Source organism: Clytia hemisphaerica, unplaced genomic scaffold, assembly GCF_902728285.1.
Source record: "Clytia hemisphaerica strain Z4C2 unplaced genomic scaffold, Clytia hemisphaerica genome assembly, whole genome shotgun sequence".
Lineage (NCBI taxonomy): Eukaryota > Metazoa > Cnidaria > Hydrozoa > Leptothecata > Clytiidae > Clytia > Clytia hemisphaerica.
This window is the reverse complement of record NW_027103875.1, coordinates 31,958-58,736: the sequence shown is the minus strand read 5'-3', so window position 1 is coordinate 58,736 and position 26,779 is coordinate 31,958. Positions and strand designations below refer to the sequence as shown.

General features: G+C 35.5%; 2 protein-coding genes across 3 annotated transcripts; both read right to left on the bottom strand.

Moving 5' to 3' along the window:
* Positions 1-9,748: 9,748 nt before the first annotated feature.
* LOC136808401 (uncharacterized) lies at positions 9,749-13,247 on the bottom strand. The gene is made up of 8 exons (XM_067064938.1): positions 13,038-13,247; positions 12,605-12,829; positions 12,248-12,417; positions 11,939-12,107; positions 11,545-11,640; positions 10,960-11,094; positions 10,560-10,712; positions 9,749-10,330 (listed from the first exon to the last, which is right to left on the bottom strand). The coding sequence occupies exons 1-8, from the start codon at positions 13,245-13,247 to the stop codon at positions 9,749-9,751; spliced, it is 1,740 nt and encodes a 579-aa protein (XP_066921039.1).
* A 3,325-nt stretch (positions 13,248-16,572) lies between these two features.
* LOC136808357 (uncharacterized) lies at positions 16,573-26,534 on the bottom strand. Of its 2 annotated transcripts, none has more exons than XM_067064887.1 (12): positions 26,490-26,534; positions 26,265-26,306; positions 25,898-26,029; positions 25,729-25,770; positions 25,380-25,448; positions 24,797-24,849; positions 24,426-24,534; positions 24,027-24,071; positions 23,571-23,736; positions 18,592-18,642; positions 17,731-17,784; positions 16,573-17,543 (listed from the first exon to the last, which is right to left on the bottom strand). In XM_067064887.1, the coding sequence occupies exons 7-12, from the start codon at positions 24,468-24,470 to the stop codon at positions 17,188-17,190; spliced, it is 717 nt and encodes a 238-aa protein (XP_066920988.1). In that variant the 5' UTR covers positions 24,471-24,534; positions 24,797-24,849; positions 25,380-25,448; positions 25,729-25,770; positions 25,898-26,029; positions 26,265-26,306; positions 26,490-26,534; the 3' UTR covers positions 16,573-17,187. The 2 variants fall into 2 exon arrangements, with proteins under 2 accessions (XP_066920988.1, XP_066920989.1); XM_067064888.1 differs by having other exon boundaries at positions 25,961-26,029.
* Positions 26,535-26,779: the final 245 nt, after the last annotated feature.

Genomic DNA, 26,779 nt, shown 5'->3' with positions numbered 1-26,779 from the left:
TATTTGGGTTGGAAAAATTTTCAGTTTTCCCTGTGGGGGGTCACATGACCAAAAATCCGCCATTTTGGATACCCAGGTGAGAAATCCAGGTGGCCCAAAAGCTTAAAATATTCTTATTACCATAAGGAACAAGAAAAACCCCAAGAAAGTTAGTCCACCAAATGGATAAGATACTTCCCGGCTCGTACCTGTCTATTTTGACTTTTCCATACATGAAAAACAACAAAGTGAGTTTTTTTTTAAATTACAATATTTCGTACTCAAAACTAGTACATCATTCAGGTAAAAGTTTTCTTACAATCGTGTCGATGAGTTTTATGTAAAAATCTTGCTAATTAAAACAATTAAAATTAGAAAATGTTCACTAGAGGATAAAACAATTAATCAATAAGATGTGTTGAATTATAGTAAACAATAGAAAAATATAAGACGAGAACATAATTAGTCAAAATCCCAATGGAAAAAGAAAGGCTAAAACAAAGAGGCCTGAATAGGAGGCAAGACGATAGAAACGACTCGAGAGACAAAAATTAGACAAAACCTAGGAAAAAAGATATAATCTCTTGAGGCTTTTAGGCTGTGGTTCAAAATAGGTGATTTTCTTTTAGGGCCTTTTAGCGCAGCGTTTTGTGCCTGCTGCTCATCCCTAACATGCACCCAGACGGCTGTGCACCCTCCCGGTGGTGCACCCGTGTGTGGGGTCTTCCTGGAGGAATGGCGATCATAACAGTTAGCCTAACTCATGAGGTCTGTTCACCCGTATATACTATATATGTCACTCTATAAATAACCTTGAATTTCGGAAAATTAGCAGCCGTCGTGGCCCATTGGTATAGACTACGTGTTTCGTAATCAGAAACATGTAGGTTCGAACCGGGGTAAAGTATTGAAAAGTTTCAAAAAATTTTCTAAGTCCCCGTGCTTGTCGGTGCATCATGAAGATTTAGCCATAGGTAAACTTGCAATATTTACTATCATTTTCAAAGTTTTCATGGAATTTCATAGCACTTTTAGCAAATAGCATCTACAGCATTTATAGTAAGTGAAACAAATAGGCCCTTAATGTATAATGCTTCTTTTATAAGAATTGAAGAATTTTTGGTTTTATTGCCTTGATACTTTTTTATCAATACGAAGGGTTTCAGTGTGCAGAGAAATGCTAGAAAAGGAACTCAGTCAATAATGTAATACAAATATTCGCTAAAATTTATCCATGCGAAACTTTTTGAAATCAGGATTCACTAAAATAAATCCAAAAAACTCAAAAAAATCGAGAATTTCCTGACTCGCTAATATACGCTAAAATCAGTCTCGCTAAAATTTCTACGATTAAAGTATGTACAAAAATTGCCTGTTTTCTCCTTGAATCTTGAATTCTGTTTCTTGAGTATACTGCAATTGCGGTACATAAAAAATTTAAAAGTGACATTTATACTGCAATTGCAAAAATGGTAGGTAAACATCCAGTTCTCATAAGAAAACCCAGCAGAGAAATGGTAAGTAAAGAATTTCATTTAATCATAACTTCTTTTCCTCTAGATGAATTCTTGTGAAATTTTCAGGAGAGATACATAAAATTGTCATTAATATCATTGTCATTAATATCATGTTCAAACATCTAAAACATTCTCTTTAAAGAAAAGAAAAAAAATGGCAATGTTTACATTTCTCTAACCTTCCACAATACTAAAGTGAGCATTTTTACCTACCGCCTCTACGGTGGAGATGGCGAGACTGTTAAACAGTGTATTGATGGATTTCCCTGGGCCTGACTGTCAAGGAAATGTCGAAAACGGTTGGCAAACGATATCATACTCCAGGATGCATCGTCTCTTATTTTCCCCCTTTTTTCTACTTTCCTATCTTCTATCCTGATTTTCTGTCTTTCTCAAGTGTTTCTAACTGTTTTCTAAGTATTTTTCTGAAATTTGCCCGTACCGGTGAAACAGGTCTCCGACCCCGGCTCGAACCACCAAATGCAAGCAACCTTGGTTTACTAACCCAATGCCTAACCGCTTACGCCAACGAGACACGACAGAAAGCTGTCATTCGCAAATACTTATAGCGTGTAATTTGCAGACCCTAATTAAGAAAGCTCCCAACCTAGCCTGGATATCCAAGCTCAAAATTTTAGAAAAAATAAGTTTTACCTCAGCCAGACAAAGTTCTAAAATTATAGAGCTTGGTTCACCTAGAAATCAGGTGAACCCCTGTTGACAGATTTTCCTGCATGAATCCCATGGCTGCAAATAAATATATGCACATAATGACATGCATAATTTCAAGATGGTACCCCAGCAGTGATAAATCAATTTAGAATGGCAGCCTTGACCATAAAATATAGACAGTGTGGTGGAAAGTCTGTTAGACAGAAAGTGCAATAAGTGAATTTTGGAGAAAATTTTTTTTCAAAATCCAACCCAAAACAGCAATACAAAATCGGCAAACAGAAAAGAAGAATTAAAGCAAAATAAAGATATACCATTAGTTCTTTACACGATGTAACCAAGTCATTAAGAAGATTAAAACAAGAATATCTAAGCAAGTAATTGAAAAGAAAACAACCAGAACATCTAAAAATTCCCATGTTTTGATCTTCCCACTTCTTCCCTACCATTATTGTTTATTTTTATTTGGATGCGTGGTCAAACACCCAAGGGAGATAATTAGGTATTCTATTGTTATTTGCTTCAAAAAAGAAAAATCAGGGAGATTTGCAAAGCAGCGTACGCGCCTTGCTGATCGCCCGCGCGGTCCATCCAAATACTTAGTCGAACACTTCAAGTCGGCTCGCATAATTTCTTATATGCGCGCCACCATTTAGATCTCTGATTCGCTTGGACCAACCAATCAGAATATCCGCATAATCATCCTCAGATGAGAATGCAGACGATCTAGGTAAACCAGACCGTAAACATAAGAAATATCAAAATCAAGAAAAAAGTTTACGGGCTGGATATCCAGGCTACTCCCAACCCTACCGGTGCCCCTACAAGGATCCCTACGGGATCCTAAGCCAGACCCGATCAGTCGAACTAATCGAACCGATTTTTTAATCGAACTAATCGAACCTGATCGAACCTAATCGAACAATTAGAGTTCGATTAATCGAAATAATCGAACTTTCAGATTTTCCTTAAAATTGTGAGTGTTCGCTTAAGTTCGATTAAGTTCGATTAAGTTCGAGTTTGTTCGATTAGTTCGATCAAGATATAGTTTGATTAGTTCGATTATATCTAATGGTTCGATTAGTTCGATCAAGATATAGTTCCATTAGTTCGATTAGATTTAATGGTTCGATAGTGGTTTCTTTGTTTTCGAGCGTGTTCCTACGTTTAATTTTTCTTCCAATCCGATGTTTGATTGAAAAGCACGGGGGTGGGATCGCTAACTTATCGGACTTAATCGAACTAATGACTTGTCAAGTTATCGAACTACTCTTGGGTATCTAATAGATGGGGGGTAGAAAAAGCGGGGTGGGTGGAAAAAATTTCAAAACTTAATAAGCGGTAAGCGGGGGAGGGGTTGGAATAAGAATGTCCTGGGTGAAAAATTTCGAAAAAATAATTAGCGGGGAGTACCGTAGGACGAGGTGAATCGGATAGAATTGGAAGGTTTTGAAATTGCCTCTTCCCGACGAGACCTACCACCTAATTATACCGCAGAACTTGACGAGTGGGGTCTAATTCGTGAGTTTTAAAATTTTGATTAGTGTGCGCTATGAAAAGTGTTGGTTGAATGCACGATAGAAAGTGCAATGTAAGAAAATGAAACGTCTCTGAAAGGTCTGACTACATTAGCTAAATCCAAGTTTGTTTTTTATCTAACGCTTGCGTTTCGTTCCAGAGAAAATGAAAAGGGACTGGACTGGACAACTTACGAAAATATCAAATTTTCATTGAAGCATCGACCGATAGAGTCAACAAACACATGGTCGTTAGTTATATGGTCGTTATATTCCGCGGTTACAGAAATATATCATACCCAGCAGGTGCGTATTTCTTTTAATCCCAGAAGAGTTTAGTATACCCACAGCTCTGTTTCACATTCACAGGCTAGGTTAGGTTAATAGAAAATTCGCCCGAAAAAAAACAGTGTACATATCCCGTTGTTTTACGGACGTTATAAAAGAACATTGTTTTGACGTTTAGCGTCCATAGAATACCCCTGTCTCAAGTATCCACTGGACTTCTACTAATGCCCCATGAAAAGCTAACTTTTTCCTGTTTCGCAGCGATACTGGGTGTATTATAGCTGAGCCGATAAAAAGAGTAGAGAAATTAACCTGATCATCGTATATTTTTGTTTTCCCGTTATTTCAGGTGGTACTGAACAATCTTAGATACTTGAGAGAGGGAGAAGATTATCAATAACGCTCTGGTTAACTCTAAGATTTGTCGACAAAATGATAAGAGAAAGCGTATGATACACCCCTGTATCAGTGACCCGGTCACAGATCCTGTCCGATGGAAACCGGTGAAAAAATTACAAAGAATGACCTAACTCTAACACGTTCACTGTCAAGCCATTTTCAGAAATTTGACTTCATTGAATTTCATCGAAAGTTTGACTTTCAGAGGCTCCGGTGGCCTTGGTTCTGCTTTAAGTGCGTACAAATTGCCTACTGATCGACGCAGAATTTAAGGAAGATTCCAAAAATACAAAAACGAAGCAAGCTAAAGTATATGTATCTAAGGGCCCTTGGAGAACTGTCGGTATTTTGACACCTCTACTGCAACAAGGTCAACCCGGTCAAAATCGAAAAAATATTATTAATGAATTCTAGGAATAATGCTTAAAAGTGAATTTTTCCGTACTCCAGCGAGTATTAAGAGATTAAAAATACAGACCCGGTGTGTGTGACGTTTTACTTGTTTCATAACTTCTCCGATGGTCGATTTCAAATTTTCACTGAGTTACTGAGACAGGGGTATTACGGTGGCACTTAAAGAATTCAGAACCAGCGTGGAATCGCCATGAACACAAATACAGGAGACAGTATTAATTCTATATGGTATTCAATGCTCAGATGCATAGTATACTCGTAGTTGGCAGCAAACTTTTTAAGATCTTATTTGGAAAATATGTACTTTTTGTTCTTTTCTTAGCGAAAGAAAATACTTTATAACATTGTCTTTCTCAGTGCCCGGTGAGAACTTTTATACCCTATGGGAAAATGAAGGATAAAAAAACGGTAAGGAATATAGAAAATAAAAATTTCTCGGGTTCTTAAATGTCTGGGGCATATTTTCTCACCGGGCCGATTATTTATTGCCAATTGTTCCACTAGGAAGGGGATCCACCGTGTCATACTTTTTTGCCCCTTTTTCCAATTTCCGCTTGCAGAAATATTTGCACCCCTGTCTCAGAGTCAGAGATGATTTAAGCCAGGGGATGCGAGACCTCCGAGAGAATGAACAGCATATGAACGGGAAATTATGTCTTGCTTCATACTGTACCATGTCTCATTATCAAGCCTTTAGAAATAATCCCTTTCGTCAAAGACATTTCCTAGGAAGGACGAGAGATTGAGGCGTCCATTTCTTTAATAAACGTTCTTATCCTGTTGTAAAGTGTTTGTAGCCTTACCCTTCCCACTATCTTCTTCTGGGAAATGATACATAACATATAAACTCCTAAATTATCACTATACAAAATATACAAAGACATTGTATTCACGTGAACAACAATGAACAATGAGTGACTATTTAACATTTGAACATTTATTCCTAGCTACTCTGAACACTAACAAGCCTCTTGGGATAGTGTGGCAGCAATTAAAAATGACATAATGACGGCATTTGATATTTTTTAATTATTCAATAATTAACTCCTTTCTATTTCTCGGTTCCGTATCACTTAACAACGCCTTCAACTTGGGGCGCAAATGGGCGATTCGCGTTTTAACGCGAACAATTTTCCGCCCTAACTTTAGAATGAAAATACGAAGAATAGACATTGTTTTTCGTTTATTGAACCAAAGATTGTGTACAACTGGCTTTCGTAGAACACAATGCCAAAGGAATCTCCAATCACGGTCACTTCATTATTTCTTATTCGGCATCTCAAAAAAGGGTCCGAAAATCAGAAGGTTTTCTTCTTCAATTTCCGAAGAACATGTTCCAAATCTTCGAAGCAATATTTTTCCGATAGCTTGATCAATCAGTGAACGGGATCTGAAAACAGAATGGAAAAAGACATCGTCAGTGAAGTATGAGAGGCGATTAAACAAATTATCCAATTCACCCCGTCCTACGGTACCCGGAGTAGTCGCTGATTTAACCTATCGCACTAATCGGACCTAATCGAACCAATCACTTGTCAAGTTGTTGAACCAATCGAACTTAGTAGAACTAATCGAACTAAACTAATGAATTGTCAAGTTATCGAACTACCGTGAGTGGTCCTAAATCCGACAGCCCTGCCTAATTCCGATGGGGTCTTTCAAAGATACAAACTAAAATAAAAACAAACCTTTCGCTGTGACACAACAAAGATACCAAAGTGTCAATTAAACTGAGATGTCTGATAGTACATTGAAACGATTAAATCAAATAACAATTGTTAACGTTTTAAACACAAACAACGGATTCAGAAAAAAAGGTAATTACTATAAAGAGGTAATTATTTTTACAAAACTCCCTACTTTTTTTTTATCACATTAATTGACATCTTGACATAAAAAAGTCATCTTGTTAGATGTTTTATGTTTTGTTTTGAGAGTTCTTGCAATAGTTTATCGTTCAACTTGGGGAGGGAATGTTGTAAACATAGAATTCTTTTTTCATAACAGTTTTATTTGGGGGGTCGGAATTAGGCAGGGCTGTCGGATTTAGGACCACTCACGGTAATCGAACTAGTCGCTAGTTTAACTTATCGCACTAATCGAACCTAATCGAACTAACTGGTCAAGTTGCCGAACTAATCGAACTAATCGTAGTAAACCAATCGAACTAATCGAAATTAATAGAACTAATCGAACTAATCACCTGACGACTCATCGAACTAATCGAACTCGAGTTTTATCAAAAATTGTGAGTGTTCGATTAGGTTCGATTAAGTTCGATAATCGAACTCTAATCGTTCGATTAGGTTCGATCAGGTTCGATTAGTTCGATTAAAAAATCCGTTAGTTCGACTGATCAAGTCTGGCCTAAGTTAGTCACAGGACGACCCTCGACATGGCCCGAGAATTCTCGGGCCAAAACTTTTATTGGAATTCGCGTAAAGCCCGAGTATGGCCCGAGAATTCTCGGGCCACGCACGGGCCACACTCGGGCCAATTTTTGAAAACATGATTTAAACAGGTGTGTAATTTCAGGACTGAATTTTTTTAACATTTTCTTTGAGAAAAACTTGGTTTCTCTTAATTATATTCAGGCCAGTCTGACAAGAAAATCTACAAAATAAGTAGATGTATAAATTTTCTTAATTCTACGGACGTCTGTAGAATTACGGCACTCTTTAATATCGACATATAATGTAGAATGTAGAATTTAACTGATTTTACCGTGAGTGAGTCCACCCCAGTGTATTCTTCAGCCTTACTTGTCAGCGCTAAATTACTCATTGTGGTGTATACAATATAGACTCTGTTGTGTAGCAATCTACTAATAAATCTACATATTTTGTAGAATAATAATTCTACCCGTAAATCTACAAATCTGTAGAAATTTTAAATTTACACCATCTACGTATTCTGTAGAATTATGTGTGATAATGTGTTGCTATATTTTAAATATATGAATGTTGTAAATTCATATAAATATTAAATGTCTTATTTGATATGAAAACATAGTTATAAATATACTTAGGGTGGAAATATTTGCTAGTAAACTGGTCCTGGTTTTAAACTGAAGCGTGTCCACGCATTGAGTTTAAAGCCCGAAGAGCTAGAGTTCAATCTCTGATATGATACACAAAATAATGTAACCTTTCTCAGGCAAGAAAAAGTGAAGCCTTAAAAAATGCGCCGCATTTTTGACGACAGATTGAATCTAGCAATTCCTTTGTTTATGATTGATATTTTTTTCGAAATTTAGCGGTAAATTTTAGTTTCAATCTGTCATTTGTGTAAAACCCAGGCGAGCCGCTCAAGGCCGCGCAACTTTGGTAGGATTTGTTGGCTTCAAATCCTACCAAAGAGATTCACTTCTAGCCCTTCGGGCTTATACTTAATTTTGTGTCCACGGGAAGCTCGTAAAGTTTTTTTGAGCGATATAAACAAAACAGACAAATCTTATTTTGTACTATTTTGTTTGACTGGAAATGCTGAATCAATTTAAATATGGAATCTCCTGACATGGCCCGAACATGGCCCGAATGACTCGGGTCATGTTCGGGCCAAAAGAATTGATAGGGTCTCTCGGCCCGAACATGGCCCGAAGAGGCCCGAGAATTCTCGGGCCATGTCGAGGGTCGTGTCACAGGGTACGAATGTACGAATTATATTGTGACTCTCGAGCTCCAACCCTAACCCTAACTGATAATAACCAAACCCCCGTCTAGGTCCGCAGATTGAAAAATTTCACTTGCATCCTGGAGTATGATATCGTCTGCCAACCNAGGTTAAAGAACATACTAAAAATTGAATCTACTTTTCGAACGTAACGGAAGACGTACATCTGACATCAGCTTTTACGCTGATCAGAGTTTCAAGAGTAACCTGATAACAGATTGCCTGTTTTCTGGCCCAGTCAGCTGAGCTCTATCTTATAACGGCCGCCCACGCTAAAAGTTTCGGGTCGGGTTGAACTAACTGCTGCCCTTAAAGCGTTAAAACACCTGACATATTTTGATGTAATTGCTGAAAAACTCATTTAGTTTCCATCCCAAATCTGGGTGAATAAAACATCAATGCATGGTCTCAACCCATGGAAAGGTTTTCTTAGGGCAATTTACCAATTTCTGTAAGTGGGTCAAGCCCTGATTTAGACGAACCGTTATATTGCCATGGAAAAGTACTTCAATTTGATGATCTTCTGATGAATGGGTTCTACTATTTTTTTAGAACCTTTTAGGTCGAAACTTCAGGTCCGGCACCACTATAAATTCTAAAATCATGGCAAAAAAGCAAGTCTCAAAAGTGGCCAAGTTTCCCAGGTCAGGGCTTGGGCCGCTTACGGAAAAACTATTTGTTTAAGTACCGTAGAGTCGTTTAATCTCGACATACGTCTTGCAATCTCGACATAGCTGTAGGCTGGTCTTCGAAATAAAAAATCAAACATAAACAAATACATACCAAAGTTATCAATCAATCACTAAATTTTTCTCTCTCTCTATCCACGTCACAGATTGTTAATATAATATGAGAAATGTGAAGTGTTATTACTTATATTTGAAAAGAAAACTTTAACGATGTAGTAATCACTAAAAACTAATTAGCATGCTTTCAACGAAGATGTCCAAATCACAACAACTCAACATTTTGTTTTGCACGCGAGGAATTTTTTAGTAGACATTTTTACCGTGAACCGAAAAGAATAAAAAGAACCCGGTTTCCTTATTATGAATTTGATGTGACCGCCAACCATCCCGCCCTACCCACCTGCTTATATCTAGGCGCGGCCGAACAAAAACGACTGGACTTAGGGTTTAAATGTTAAAAAAGAAAGACACATTTATATGGTTTATAATGAATTTCACATTTCTCTTTTTTTTTCAGGTGGTTGGAAATTCTTACAACCCGTGCAATAATATGCCGGTAAAGCAGCAACGTTATATTTTTGCACATTTACACGCCGGATATTCAGCCCACTACATTCACGGTGTAAATGAAAAGGCTGACCACAGACCTTGCACTCGCATCTTCTGCTTCTTCTTCCCAGGAACCACCACAAGCACCACACGAGTAGGACGATTGTATTTCTTCACCTTTCTCAGCTTCGTTTAAAATGTTATTGTCGTCAGCGCTCTCAATCTCATCTTCAACATCACTGAAATTTGTGGTGTGGTGATTTGATGCCGACGATGACGGGGTTGATGTCGAACCTGATGTTGACGATGACGGGGTTGATGTCGAACCTGATGTTGACGATGACGGGGTTGATGTCGAACCTGATGCTGACGATGACAGAGTTGATGTCGATGTCGATGTCGATGTCGATGTCGATGACGGTGATGGTAACGGTGACGGTGACGAAGTTGGTGTCGAACTTGACGATGACAACAAATCCTTGGGTGAAATTGGACGCCCAGGCACAATGTCCTTCTTTGAGGGTCTTTTTGGCCGATCTTTTTCTGCCGCTCTCTTGGTCAGTTCTTGCATACCGACCAGATGCTGCACGGTGACTTCGTTTAAACACGACGTTTCTTTTGATATTGTCTCTTCCTGGAAAAGAATCAATTAGTAACATTAACAAAACAAGGTAACGTTAATTTGAAAGAAGTTCAGCCTTTCAAACCGCGGCATTTTTATGATTTAGAGTTAAACATCTTTACTTATAATTCCAAAGGCAATTAATGTAGCAAACTCCAGGGAGAAATGTAAGGGTCGAGCATATAACATAAGACAATAATTATTTGCTAAAGAAAATTTTAAAGTTAAAATTCCAAATTACCGCTGTTGGGATTTTCTTCAATAACGGTTCTGGATCTAGTGGATAGATCCCGCAAGTCTTGAAACCACTGATGAGCGAAGCGGGCTGGAGCGTCTCGTGCAGTTTGAATACCAACGGTGGAAACTCTGCCTTTGGAATCGTGCTACCAGAATTCTAAAACGATATGATAATAACTAGTGTCGTCCAAACATACGTCAAGAACTAATTTTCACCAGCACTAATTTTGACGGTCGAAAGAAATTCGAGAAAACCGCGACTAGTGGTCATTAAATTTCGCGGGTTTGAGCTCTACACAGATATTATTCGCGGGTAGAAAAAAGCGAAAATTAATCACATTTTAAAGAACACTTTAGCATTTTGTAAATTCCATGAAACTAACTTTGTCCTTATTCAATCTTACCTCCATCCGCCAGTCAGTCAAAATCTTTCTCCATTTTGCCTTCAGCCCACGGAAAACGGCAACGTCAAGTGGTTGTGCAAGGTGAGTTGCGTTTGGAGGAAGAGCGATGAACAGAATCTTTTGTTTCACACATTCCTAAAAAAAGGATTGCAAAATGTAACCAATCTGAATGCAATGCATTTCTTACTTCAAAAGAAAATAGTACTCTTGGTCGAGGTACTTTAGGCGTACAAACCTTCGCGAGTAAAAACTTTCGCGAATTGCCCTGTTAAGAATTTTCAAAGACATTTACTTTCGCGTAAATGGCCAAAATTGGCGAGAAGCGCGAAAGTTTGTACGCCTAAGTAGTCCTAATAAAATTTATTTGTTATGGTAACTGTGAGAGGGACTAGAAAAAGAAACCAGAGAATAAATACAGAATCTAATTGAAAAATGTTCGTACAGTCTTTTGCGGAAAGTTATTTATCCAACGAGGTGGCTCATGCGTGATCACATGTTTAATTAATATTTCAAATGCTTTGTAAAGCTATACCGTTATAGGATCAGTAAACCAAATGGAATACTAATGTTTTGAGTTATATTTACCTCTAAAATTTCTAATGAAAAGTGTGCACCAAGATTGTCTCCAATGAGTACACAAAACTCGTCACCACGGTTGGCGGGTAGATTCTTCACGAAGAGCTATAACATAAAAGATTGGTTTAGTAAACGCACGAGAAGGCCGACATCTTATCAGCATATACAACTTTTTCCTTATCTTGAAACGAGACCTCTAACAAAGTTTTAGTAAAATGACGGACTAAAATAACTATGATGATTTGAATACAAGGCCCGTGTGGGAGTATTATAATTGAAAAGTATATTTTTGAGAGCTCGAATTAGAGACGACGAAAAAACAACTTGAAGGAAGATAATACGGTGAAGTGGTGGATTTAGCCGCAAGCCTCTCCTTTAATAAATGTTAAATAGTTCTATTTACCTCAAAGAACCAATGTTCAAATGTTCTACCATTAAACCACCCAGATTTGGATGAACCAAATTCGGTTCCTTCTGGAGCACCTAACGTCCATTGAACATATACATGTTCCGCCTTGTATACAATCATTGGCGGAAGATACGTGCCGGCTGCATTACCGGCGTACATAATGCTAAAATCAGATAAAAAGGTATGCATTCTTAAGTGATGAGGCGTAGGAAATAGAAGTAATTCCCAGTTACATGATAATTACAAAACAATAGAAAAACCGATAAGAAATATTAAAAACTTCAGGAATGAACTCTCACACACCTGTATGCTTGTTTTGAATGCTCAACCAATTTTTCTACTCTCTTGAGTGCACCACGCCCAACCAAAACCTTTTGTTTCCCAGGGTCGTCCTGTAAATTGGTTTCGTCATAATTGAATATCAAACGTGGATCGATGTCCTTTATGGCCGTTGACAATTCTTCGTGGTACTTCTGTGTAATAAAAAATAGCCATTCAAACCCTATCTGCCACTTTATATTTTACCCTTCTTATCAATTATGGTCGCTTGTAACAAAGTTGATGACCTCAGCAAAAACCAGTATTTATAACAAAGTTTTAAATCCGTTACAATTTCCGTCCGATTTAAGGCTCAAAACACAAAAATACACGTGCACTTACTTTCAGGTCGTTTCTTGTGACGTTGAAGCGTCTCCTGCTGACTTTGTCCGCACATCGTACGGTCACGTTATTTCGTCTTCTGAACCTACGCAACCATTCGTCTCCCGGTAAATTATTCTTAAAACATTTCACATTTCTTCCCAATTTGTTCAGATATTTTTGCACCATCTCACGTAGGGTGGTCCCGTCAATTGGAAATTTCCATTGCGCGAACACGTTTAAAACCTGTTGGGAAAGAGAGGTGAAGTTATTTTCCAGATGCAGAGGTTTTTGCAAGTCTGCTTTTACATGTTTTTAAAATTAAAATACCCCACAAATAATACACAATAGTGATTATAACTGCTCTGATATTTTAAAACTGAAACCCCCCCTACTAGTGGTTTTTCAATATTTTATTTAAAGCGTTTATTCTGCCTTCAGGAAAATTACTCACTTCAACAAACCGTTTCTCTTCATCTATTGTTAATGCGGTGGGTGCGCCTGCATTAGAAGATTTGGTTTTTCCATTGATCCGATCCAACAAGGTGACTCTCGGAAGGTCGAACCTGATTGCAGCTTGCCTAACGGATTCGCCAACTGCCTTGATCGCCTTCTGAATTTTTTCCTCTCTTTCCAGCTTTGATGTCTTGCCTTTAGGAGCCATTTTCACTAAATATTACGAAAGTGGTGAAACTTTGATAAAAGAATGGCAAAAGGAATCCTCAGAAAATTTGAGCATACAGTTCAGATTTCACAGATAACTTACAAAAGCTACAAAAGAACTCCAGTCGCAAATTGAGATTGTAAAAGAATAATTGAGTCAAGTTTCTCTATGCAGAAAAGTTAACCAAAACAAATTTAAACAACACTCACCTTTCTATTATTTTTCTTTGCGTACTTCGCTGTCCTAATGAAGAGGACTTTGATGGCTGTGTGAGCTCTCTGATGCAGAATGCCATTTTATACACAACAATATCCCAAGATAATCGTTCTCCAGGGAAATATTTGCTCGTTTAATTATGGCGTTTCTAAAAGTCTTTTTGAAAAATAGAGAGTTGTATGAGATTGCCCGTGCGGATGGAAGTTATCCCCAGAGATTTATGCTTGATTACAATTTATTTAACAATAAAAGATAAAAAGAGCATTTCTCTCCACCGTTAAATCTTTTTAGTTTTGTTAGTTTTCTTCTTCCCCGCCCCGGCGGAGAGCGCATAATAAATAACTTTAAAGGGGGACCGGGTGTGCTAGGTGCAGCGCCTAGAAGTTTAACTCAGCCTCTTAGCGCCTAGAGCGTGTGCTTGCAATAATAAATAATAAGGACGGGGAAACCAGGTCGACTAAGCGCGCGAATTATTTTTATCACGTGACTTGAAGCGTAATAAAGTTGTAAAATTTTAATGATGGACACGAGAAAGTTACGAGGAAGTTTGCATGCGTTTCGTGTGTTGTGTAAAACTGCTTATAATTTGGCTGTTTTTTTAATTGAAAGGATTGTAATGTTTACTGAACTTCTAGTTTGATGGATGAACTTGTTCGATAAGAATGATACCAAGAATTTCATTCAAGGTTTGTTTTGATTATTTTACAGATCCGGTGTCGAGATTGCAAGACGTATGTCGAGATTAAACGACTCTACGGTACTAACCCTAACCCTAAACCCTAACCCTAACTGGCGTTCCAACCCTAAAAACTAAAAACAGTAGCAATAATTTCGGAATAGGGTTGGGGTAGCATCGGTCTCTATACCTAAAAAGGCATTTGAACGTCAAAAAAGCAATTTAAAATGATGGGACTTGGTGGAACTTATAGTAAAACTTCCGTAGATTACGATTCTATAAGTTTCAAGTTGTTAAACGGACTTAAATCTTTAAAAAATTTCAAGTCTTAAATTTTCATAGAAATAGTTGCTATTTAGGGTTGGACAAAAATAGCTATATCCCGGGGATCTTTAGACAAAGGGTTTGACCCCTACATTTGACTACAGTCTTAGAAATTTCAGATTCTGGGCCAGTTTTTATTGGGCTTTCTTGCCATATCAATGTTTTTGGCTGGGGCGGTTAGGGTTAGGGTTATCTCCGATTTTGGCTGAATCCAAGTAAGATGTACATCTGATGAGTGTTGGACCCGATCCTCGATCGAAGATGTTTTTTTTATTTCTCAGCCAATAAGTTATCGAAAGTTGCGATTTTCACAGGATAGGTTAAGTAGCCTTCGTAGAATACAGTCCAATTTTCGAATTTCGCAAATGACGTCATGTTCAATTTTTATTGACAAAACCCTAAAGTAGCTATTATTTCTTGAACTTTAGAGGCGATTGTTTTTGTCAAAATCGGTATTCCCGATATCTTTGAGGGCGGGATTTGGTCAAATTGACATGGAGATCATCACTATATGTTTTTTTTTGCTTTATTTCATCAGGAAAACAAAGAACCCTAAATAGCTATTATACCGATTTCCGTGACACTTTTCAAACTACATTTTTATAGGCTAGAATGTATCTTTTGAGCTATAAATTCCCTGGACTGAAGATTTTTGTGTATATTCATATTTCTTGAGGTTTAATTTTTGTTAAGTCATTTCTTAATTGAAAATTTCAATTTTTTTCATTTCTTTGCAGGCATGAAACTTATTGGATTCCATCTCATAGTATAGGACGGTCTAATCTTTGTAGAATACAGTCCAACTTTCGAAATTCTCAAATTACGTTTTCTTCGATTTTTATCGATAAAATAAAATAATAGCTATTTTAGGGTTGGGTGATTAACCCTAAAGTAGCCATTATTTCTTGCGGATTTATTCAGTGTTGCTGAAGGAACGTTTGAGCGTCCTTTTATCGATTTAGAGCATTGAGAATACCATAAGACGGGTGCCCAATTACAATGGCTTCATATGATCTAGGTCTGGAAAAACCTGCGTCGGAAAAAAACAATAACCCTCCCTCTACAGGTCTCGACCTTCTCGATTTTTTACAAAACGAAAAAATTAGACATGAAAAGTAGACGACTTAAACCTTGTAGAACCGAAGTACAGGGTCTCTATTTGTACTTTTTTTCCAAAAATTTCACCCCATCATGTGACACTTTGGACTTTGGTTTTGTGATTAACCCTAAAATAGCTACTATCCTTATTATTCCATTATTAGTAAATAGTTTAATATCTGTGCTAAACTTACTAGATTTTATTTACGATATCACAGCAAAGATCAAAACTTTACAAACATATTGCGGCATCTGCAGGTTTCCGCCGCTGATGGTATTACACGATCACCGAGTTCTTGCCAAAATGATCCATGTTAAATACATTTTTTAGCGTCTTATTATCGATTTAACCCACTTAGAATACCATAAGACGGATCCCTGCTCTACTGTTAACGACCGATCATGTACGATAACCCTCGATTTCTCTTTGTATCAAGGGTGATTTGGGGTCCATCTTATGCTATTCTCAGTGCCCTGAATTGATGAGACGACGCTAAAAGGTCGCTTTAACAATGAAGAATTCAGCAAGAAGCAATAGCTATTTTAGGGTTAATCAATCAACCCTAAAGTGGCTATTATCCTGGTAAGTTAGAAATAATAGCTACTCTAGGGTTCAGTGGTTAACCCTAAAATAGCTATTACCTCTATATCATCAGAATAATAGCCACTTTAGGGTTTTTATTTCTTCCAAAACAAGTAGTTTTTATCTCCTTGAATAGGGTTGTCAAATATTTCATGAGTGACAGATCTTTTTACCGTTATAGAGCACCGAGAGAACAATAAGACTACCCGATTCATCATTGATGCGGTAGATACTAATGCTCTATTATTAAAAGCCGTTAAAGAACAATCACTGGCGGAAAACCGCAAAGTACCAAAATTTTTGGAAAAATATACAAATAGAGAACTTGTATTTCGGTTCTAAACGGTTTGAGTCGTCTACTTTTCATGTCTAATTTTTTCACTTAATTAATTGGTTGGCTTGGGATTAAGTCTTACCAGAGTTTAATTTAACAGAATCTTTTTGTCTTTCGTAACAAGTGCTTTATCTTTACAGAAGAAGTCTCTATATCAAGACTCAAAAGAAAAAAAAAATAATGAACATTAAAAAATTAATCATAAGAAAATCTTTCAAAATAAAACTGTTCATATGCTATATAAGACTCTTAAAACTTTTTCGAGATTTTAAACTTCATAACATTTTAGTTAGCAACCACGTAGCTCCATCAATTAAAATTATAAAAATTCATTGAAACGCACACCCACTTTCTTGTTATAAATGCTCTTTAAAATAATAAAACAACAATAATAAAACATGTTTTGGAACAAGGATACATACTGCTTCTGATTTAAAACAAATTATTCTCCGTGAAGTAGGTCTGATAATGCCAAATTTATGTAAGAAGACTCTTAGAAAATCAAGGTAGGAATGCAGACCATTGATTGAGAGAATACTTGCGTGTAAGGATAAGCTTAAGGTACAAGTTCAGAAGAATGGAAGTTCTTCAGCTATAAACCATCAAATCTTTCCAAAATAGAAAAAAATATGTTAACTGTTGGAATAAATGTAAAATATTAGGAGAGTCTATACAATAACAACTAAAAACAACTACATATCGTATAACATCACCAGGTCACAATGTTATTGTGGAGTGATTCACATTTCCGATGGTATTCTCGAGCCACGTTTAGTGACTTATTGAACTTTTTAAATCGATTGGACTCGTCTTTATTATAGTTTTTAATCATGTTGATAACTAAGTCTTTTATTGTTTGATTGTTTACTTGTACCTCATAGATGTGCGAGTAGTAGGATTTCACATCATTCCATTTTTTCGATTCAAACTTTCGATTCTGTATCATGTTACGGGCCATGAAAAGGATCTTTAATGCAAAAGATCTCGAGTATTTCGTGCTTTTATAAAAATCGTGCTTATTTGACGCATCGTCAATCTTCTTCGTTATTTCTTGAAGCTTTTGTTCTGAAAATTGAAAATCAAATCCACTTAGATGCATAGGTGTAACAGGAATAATCAAGAAGAAAATCAATATGATATGATTAATTACTGGCCTCTGCCTCTAATGAAGTTTATTTTAAAGTTAACCTACATTTTAAAATTAGTAGGTTTAATATTACTTGTTGATGCAAAGGAAAGCTTAAAAACTTACTTGCTACTTTTCTTATGGCAGCATTTGCTTCCTCGTCCCACGGTTTAGGATGTTCTGTAATTTCAAAAATAAAGTATTGCAAGTGGATAAATATCACATTTTTAAATCAAATGCATTTTAAGTGAGAAAAATGTCCAGTTAAATAAGGTTAAAAAGAAACAATTGCAGATTCGGTTTTGAGATGTACATGAGATGGGGTGTATGAATTTGTATTATAACCAAAAACTTCAAACCATGAACTTGCTACAAAAATGTCGTTAAAAAGCACTTTTCCATCACTATATGAACTGTAAACTCAACATTACGTAGTTTTCAGGGATCTTTAGGCGTTTACTTTCTTGTCTCTGGTTAGGGTTAGGGTTAGACAAAGACACAAACACAGGAAGAAAAAGAAAAGCAAGCAAGAAAAAGAAAATGAAAAAAAAAAAAGAAAAAAAAAGTCGGCCAAGAACCAGATACGGAACCCAATATGCGAGCGGTCGTACTTTCCGAAAGACAAAGAAGAATGATCCGTAAATTCAAAGACACAAAAAATATATACAAACACAGAAATAAAATCTCAAATACGAGGATAAAAATCAACTGAAAAAACCAAAATGAACTGCTTAAACCTAAAATACTTGGGTACTCTGCATTCATGTGTGATCAAATCAAAATCGAATGTTTCCATTTTGTTTTCCCCAGATTCTTTTAGGCAATCCCCATTACACTAATTTCCGACCGGAACATTACGATAACAGCCCCGGCAAATAATTTTGGAAGAAATTTTCAATTACATAGCTATTTCAGATCTTCCATTCTTTAGAGGCTGGAGGGCACAGTGCAAATTCAGAAACGTTATATATTTTATGTTAAACTCACCATGTCTTATTGGAGTTTCACACTCATCATCGCTTTTGTCATCTAATGTTCCTAAAAAGCATCAAAATACAATACAACTACTTAAGATTTTCTCACGCTTTGGTGTTTCTATCGATGGAGTTATCTGGCATATCAAAAATCTAGGTAACTTTCCCATTTTATGTTTTTAAAGTGAAATCTAATTTGACAAAGGAATTCGATAAAATCGTTGAAAAACTATAAATCTAAAATCAAATTTCAACTTTCAACTTATAAAAAACTTGAACTAAACGCTTTTCTTTTTATAAGAATAGTGTTTTTTTGGTTTCATGATAAATATAACTTTTTGGTCGAAATCGTCCTAAATACACGGTTTTTTTTATAAGAATATACTTTATAAGAATATTCATAATGAAATTGGCTTATTTCTTCTTCTCTTTCAATCAAATGATTTTAATATCACTCTAAACATTTTTCAGACTGAGAGTGAGAAAAACTTTAGAATATGTTATCAAGAATATCTTAGGATGATTTCGACCAAAGACTTAAGAATATTCATCATGAAACCAAAAATCGCTATTCTTATAAAAAAGACGTGTTATGCTAAAATGAGTAATATTAAAACCATCTAATTGGTTGAAAGAGAAGAAGAAGAAGAAATAATAAGCCAGTTGTTGGAACAATCACAGTATTCCTTATTAGAGGGGGGGGGGGCGTACGGGGGTCGCAGACACCGATATACCGATTTCTTGGATTACCGTCAACCCCGACAGCAAAATTTGGTAAAATCCTTATTTTGTCACCGCATGGCATGTTTGACATCGAAATACCATCACTTTTTTAGAAAAGGGTTAATACCCCCTTGTAAACAAATCCAAGTAAAACCCGGGTAAAACTCGGGTTTTAAATACGATTTTTACCCGCGATACCCAATGAGCAATATACTCGAGTAAAACAGGTTTTCACCCTACTCGCTTAACCCGGGTAGAAATAAAAACTCGATTTACCTACTTTTTTGAGTATTTCTATTTATGGAAAAATACCCGGGTTACCCCCTGCCAATAAAAAACCCGAGTTTTAAGTATCCGAAGTAATTAAAGTTTGGAGGCCAAATTACTTTTTCATGTATTTGTTTTTCAGGATGATTTTGAAAACGACGAGAAAACATTGATGGTTTGATTTCAAAAGAACATAAATGATATCGAAATTGCATATGATTATGAGAATGTTTGTATTATATACAATCATAATTTACAATATAAATACATCTTTTAAATATTGAATATAATATGTAAGAAAAAATAATGGAATTAATAACAATAAAAACAATTATACGAATTTATAATGTTATAATTTACGATATATATATACATCTTTTATACAACATTGAATATACAGCACATGTAACAAAATGTATTTATGTATTATATCTGAATTATCATAATAATTGAACTAATAATACGGAGCTATATTTATATGAAAATAAGGCTTAATTTGAATGAAAGATTTCTAAAAAGATGAAAACTAAAAAGTCAAACTAATTCAAGTCCACCTGGGAAGAAAAATTAAAAGCTGAAAACTCTAATAAGACTAAAGCGATGTCTGTACTCAAAGAATAGCTTTACGGTAGGGATCACGAAGTAGCCTATCGGAACAAATGAAACTCCTTGAATTGTTAGAAAAATCGTAAAACAGAATATGCCTAAAAATACTAAAACTACGCAAAAATACTCTCCTTTTTAGTAGATCTTAATTTTCAAACTCTCGCGGAACAAATTTTCGACTTGAAAGGGTATGAAAGTGAATTTGGGCGTTTTCCGCGACCTAATTCTTCCATGCTTCTAAAGATTTTTGCAATTTTTTAACATACTTTAATCGTAAAGATTTTAGCGAGACTAATTTTAGCGTATATTAGCGAGTCGGGAAAATCTTGATTTTTTTTGGATTTATTTTAGCGAATACTTGTATTACATTATTGACTGAATTTGTTTTCTAGCATTTCTTTGCACTGAAACCCTTCCTATTGATAAAAATGTATCAAGGCAATATAACCAGAAATCTCACGTGGATAAATTTTAGCGATCTGTCGATTCGGCGTGTTTCAGCGAGATTTATTTTAGCGGAAACAGGGAAAATCGCTAAAACGCTAAAATTAGGGTTTAAAATTTCTACGATTAAAGGGGTTGGTCTAAAAAGCAGGGTAGCCAATTGGGGTAGCCAATTGGGCTAGGTTGTGGGGTACCTAAATATTTTACAGACCAGAATAGAAATACCGAAAATGAATGCATAGAACCACATTTTACTGACCAGGGAGCATGAATCTGATTGATACTTAGATTGATCATGTATGATTCCAAAGATAAACAAAGATATAAATTACCACGTGTTAATGCACGAGGAGTAAGAAATAGAGCTTCATTATAATAGAGCTATTTCAAAAGACCTTTTGTACCTATTATAAGCTGCCATATTTAAAAATTTTGAAAGGAATTAATTGTTTGAAACATCTAAACATGATTTAAATTAAATAATAGATTCAATAACAAAGGGTTGTTAAGATATGACAAGATTAGAGATCATATGGCCCAAAGGCGATTCCAAAGCTATTATCATCGAATTACAGCTTCACGGAAATAACAATTAAAAACATAAATAAAATCTATATAAATCTAAAATATTAAAAACTGTTTTGTATATATTTTTTATTCGGGTCTGTAAATTTTCAAACGAAGCCAAGAAGAAAGACAAAATGGCGCCAGGTCTCTTGAGAAGTAACAAAGTTCAGTACCTTTGGAAAAAAGGCTATTGTGGCTGAAGTTCGAAAGGAATCCTAAATTTTATTACATGGAATCATTAACAAGATGTTGTAATAGTTATTTCCACATTAAACAGGTTTCAGATTTCAAAAGTTTAGGCAAAAAGAGGTACCCCATAACCTAGCCCAATTGGCTACCCCATTGGCTACCCTGCTTTTTAGACCAACCCCGATTAAAGTAGTTTGTAGACACCCTAAAACGCGAAAATTACCGTAAATTAGTTCCCTTATGGAAGGCTGCTGTTAGGTGCGAGACGCCCTTGAATTGTTCTTAAATTTTGTAATTTTCTAGACTCGTGTTAATAAAATAGAGAGTACATTTGCAAGTAATTTACAACGAATTACAGCGAGCACGAATTATTCCTCCCTCTCTTCGTTTCCTCTAGCCTTCTTTCTATTTTCAGGCTTTGTGCGTTGCCGATTGGTGAAATACTGACACATGAACGTGCGGTTTGTAGGGGCAGATGCACTTTCCCCGTATCGTTTCTTGACGTATTTTAAACAAAATACACAAGGAAAGAATATTTTAAACCAGAAGTTTTCCAATCAATTGCACTTTTCTAGGTGATTCTAGGACTCGTAAGAGACCGAAATTACAGCCTTTCAACCTTTTTCTATGGGAAAATCCCTATTAAATGAGTATGGATGCATTGATAATAATTTGGGTAATATGCAATACGTACTAGTTATCGCATGACTTCGAGTGCAATACGAGAAATATTCTACGAGTTCCGAGATTTTTCCGTAATATTTTTCCGAGCCTTTAGGCGAGGAAAAATATCGGTAAAATCTCGGAACGAGTAAAATATCGAGTATTGCACGAGAAGTCATGTGATAACTAATTTATTGTCAACTCAAAAAAATTGTCCTGATATAAATTTCTTTTTGTTTTTGTTTTAAAACTTACTTCCGCCTTGCTTCTTTCTTCTGTGTAGTTTCGAATGTTTTTATTCGAAAATCTAATTCGAATGTTAGATTCGAACAATAAAACATTCGATATGTTCCCGCCGAAAATATTCACACAAAAACAAAACAGAGAAGCATTTTCGATCATTTTCGATCCAGAAGTTTTGTTTTGAAGAGTTGCAGATTTTTCAGAGATGTATTTGAAAGTTTCTAGATTGATAATTCAAAATACAGATGGTGTACAGTATTGTTTCGATAGAGAAGAAACCCTTCATCATTGGATTAATCAGATTGATAAACATTCAGTCTTTTTCTATGTTTTTGTTTCGATGCATGGAAAAGAATAGCAGAGGAAAGGAGTTCCATGATGGACATGTATGCTTGTAATAATGGTTAAAGAACAACATTTTTTCAACAGCAAAACTATTTGGATACTTTCTTGATTATCGTCAAGTTTTAAATGTTTCGAACTTTAAAAGGAAGATGTAATGATTGTTGAGTTGAAAATTCAAGGACGTACCTCGTCGAGAACGAGAATTAGGAGAGAACTTTTATAAAAATCACCACTTCCCTTTCTATGTTATGAGAAATCTTATTGGCAAACATTCAAGGATCTCAAGTTGTTTTGTATGCATTGATAAAAAAACTGTTTGGTTATCATATCACACGGACGAATTTTATACCAAAAGCTGAAAATATTTGGGTGGTCTCAAGTAGTTTTATAATTTCTTAGTTCATCAGGTTTGATTTTAGTGTCTTTTATGGAAGAACTCCAAAGTAAAAGTTAATCTGAAAATATTTTTGTTTCGTTTTTCCCTTTGACTCCCAAGTTAGTTTCTCCGAAAGTCAGTTCTTTTCGGCTGTTTTGTTTTGATTTTTCTCCCGCCGCTTACCCAGTCCCCCAAAAGTCAACGCGGTCATATTTCCATACTAGAGAAATATGAAATATCGCAAATATCTCGATGCTCTCGACCAATCAAAACGCTGATATTTTTTTGGGTCGGCAATAAATACATAAACAGTATGTACCCCCATAAAAGGAATCAACAAAAGTTTATATCTAATATCATTTTTGGCTTTCTCAGAATCTAAACTCAAACTTGTTAACTTTTTTTGAAAACACTCGGTAGGTAATCCCTAATTTAACATTACATAGAGTCTTGAAAGGAGGGGGTAAAGCCTAGGGGATATAGCAAACCTTTTCTGAACTACATATTTTTATATAAAAAAAGACATAAAATCTTAAGACTAAAATCGTATTAGTGGTAAATACACTTACTTTCAATAATTTCTCTCTTTTCCTCAGAGATTCCTTCCCGATCTGTTTGGCCTTGTCCTTTGACAGTGCAGGTGGCAAACTCGTTCTCCGTTAAAATTTCGTCCATCAGCTCCCTGGTGAGGCTTCCCATGCTGGTTGCTGATTTGGATATAGAATCCAGAGTAGCCTGGAAATAAAAAATACAAAATTACTTATTCATTTATTTTCCTAAATCATAGTGTAAGCATGAACACGTTCCTGCCTCAGAAAACTTTTACTACTCCACGTGATATCATATTTTTGTTTCGAATTTCCTTAGTCCTTTCAACAAATACTAATCGCCCATGGTGATAAAATCATAATAAGGTAATTTTAGAATGTGGTAAACATTAAGGGTATCTTTCCAACCAATTTTGACAATTTTTCCAGTCGGAGCTGGAGGAAAATCATTATAGAAATCATTTAGAGTGAGCTTACTTTACAATAGTTATTTTCAACAATGTAGCTTTCAATGTGATCGTTCTAAAAAGATGGAATAGAAGTAAATTAATATACTGACATAGTGGGTGCAACGGTTCCAAAAATGTCCCTATTTTTACCTAACCCCCTTCTTGAAAAGGGAAACTCCAAACTTCAATCAACCCCTCCTATTTTCGTAAATTATTGACCTACTTCACGCTTTTTGTTTTAATAAGAATATCTTTTATAAGAATATCAGTGTTAAGATTGGCCCAATCGTAAGAATACCCTCCGGGTGAGTTTAACAGAATTTGATAAGAATACAGTCATTTTGTATTTGGTTAAAAAAAAACTACAGAACTAAAATGATTTGTTTTATTCTCGAGAAAGTCATTTAGGAGCTTATAACTAAATTACCCGGTTAGTTGCGGCGGATTCTCGATGTGTCATCATTTTGGACATTTTGTTGACAACACCAATCAATGTGGCCACTTTCCCTTCCAAGTTTGTGACTCTATCAACCAATCTAAAATTTTAAAAAAGTCATTCATTTTAATTATTTTGAAGGCCAAATTTTGAAATTTTGAAATTCCAAATAATTACGAAATATTCAATGCAATCCTGAAATTATTATTAAAAAGCGACATTACTTTCAAGGCATTTTCCGAAACCTTTATCAATCGGAACATAAATAAAATTGTTGATTATCACTTTTAGCTCAATAAGGCATGAGCTGGAGCTGGAGCTCTTTCATTTGATTTTGAACACAGACTTCCCAAATGTCTTACCGCTTATTTTGTTGTCAAATTGCTGTCCAACAAGATGCTCTTGACTAGATTGACTGAATTAAAAGAAAATGGTAATAATTAGTGTCGTGCCTGCAAATTCTCGGAAAAACCTCGCCAAATACGGATTTTATTGACTCAATACGTCCCTTATATTTCGCCTCAAAGACTGTATACACGTTTTTTTTTTTTTTTTAAGAAACACACTTTTAAGAAACATGAGGCTCAGAATGCCTAAAAACTAAGAAACATCTAAGAAACATGCTGAGGCTGAGAATGAGAAAATAGCATTTTTTAATTCGTTTCTTTTAAGAACCTTCCAATCAAGGTTCCAGAAATATACATACATAACAGTTAGAGAGAATGTCAGAAAATCAATATAGAAGATAGGAAAGTACCGTAGATTAGTAAATTAGAATATTGTATTATCGACATGCGTCCTTTAAGCTTGACAAAGTTTAGAAACATGTAAGAAACATTTAAGGCTCAAAAGGCTGAGGCTGCTTGGGAAAACTAGTTTCTTAAAAAAAAAAAACGTGTACTACAAATAAAATTAAGTTGGTAGAAAAACAGGACTTGCTCTTACCTATTGTTTTCGTTTATGCTTGTATCATTTCGTTGATCAGTGCCAAGGAGGCTATTTAGAAAGTCACCACTAAATAAAAAATTTACAATCATCGTTATGTTACAATATAAAGGGATCTAAATTCTTTTTAACAAGAAATTTTCCAAATATACAAGGTTTACAAATATACCAAAGCTCGGGTTAAATGATTTCTAACCATGTTTTAGTGATACTACTTAGATTAAGGCCAGTCTGCAAAATGATGTTTCTTGCAAGGTTGGAAAAGATCAAGATTGGAAGTTAGGAAGCAAAGTCTATTTCGGTTCCATTGTGACCCATTCTCAAAACTTGAAGCTAGATTATAACTTACTATACTGGCGATAGAATCGACCCATTTGGAGAGGCGCTGAATCTGAAAGAGAGGACATTTAAACAAAATGTATTAAGTGTTAACAATATATACAGCTGACTCCCGGGAATGGCTCTCCTCATGGCAATACTCATGGTCTTTTACACACCACATATTAAGGCACAATTACCTTATCTAAAACACTGCCAATTAGTGGTCGACAAATCGATTCTTAATTATACAGCTATCACACCTCAATTGGGTTCTCGATGTAGAAGCTGCAGTCCCCGACGTTGGCGTCATGAAATTCCGATTTTGATACCTAGAAACAGTGAAAAAATTCCTTGAATATGTGATGCTGATCCCTTTCTTTTGTTACATTTAATGTGTTTTTGCTACCAACTATAGTCTACAGTATAAAGTTAAATATAAACGACAGAAAATAATTTATTAATTCTAACATGTAGTAAATTTAATTACATTACAACGTTTCTTATTCTTTACTATAAAACTTAATCATTTATAGCTTGGAAGAGGGCAAAGGCAAATATAAATACCCATTTGATGAATTTCCATGCTTCGTCTAGGGCAAATCAAATCTAGACGGAAAGGAGTGGAACTTTCTGCGTTGGTGTTTGTATAATTTACAACTAAAATTTTTCTAGTACATATACACTAAACAACAATTCTTTTTTAAATATATAATAGCCCAAGCTACCCCCAATTATGCCATCAATTTTTGAACTTAGAAAATATGTTTTAGGGAGATCGTATCAACTTACGTATTGATTTGGTCGTTCTAAAGCAATAGATTTGATTGACCAGTTCTGAAATGAAGGAGGGATTTCAGTTTAAAGATTGCATTAAAACTGTAGAATACCTGAAGTTTTTGTAAAATAGAAAAATCTCCAAAGTAATCAGAGATAATATCACCAGAGCTCTCTAAATTCTTCAAACCCAATATATACAGTAAAGGATGTTAACTTACGTAAGTGTATAATAATTTGGTTGGTTGCTTTGACCAGTTCTGAAATGATGAAATGAAAGGTTTTAGTATTAAAATCGCACTGGG

Coding starts and splice junctions, on each gene's coding strand:
- LOC136808357 (XM_067064887.1), bottom strand. CDS start 24,470: ATGTCCAAAATGATGACACATCGAGAATCCGCCGCAACTAACCGG. Junction 18,643..23,570: donor AAAGAGAGAAATTATTGAAA/GTAAGTGTATTT, acceptor GATGCTTTTTAG/GAACATTAGATGACAAAAGC. Junction 17,785..18,591: donor TGAAACTCCAATAAGACATG/GTGAGTTTAACA, acceptor TTGAAATTACAG/AACATCCTAAACCGTGGGAC.
- LOC136808401 (XM_067064938.1), bottom strand. CDS start 13,247: ATGGCTCCTAAAGGCAAGACATCAAAGCTGGAAAGAGAGGAAAAAATT. Junction 12,108..12,247: donor CATTCAAAACAAGCATACAG/GTGTGTGAGAGT, acceptor ATCTGATTTTAG/CATTATGTACGCCGGTAATG. Junction 10,331..10,559: donor TGAAGAAAATCCCAACAGCG/GTAATTTGGAAT, acceptor ATTCTTTTCCAG/GAAGAGACAATATCAAAAGA.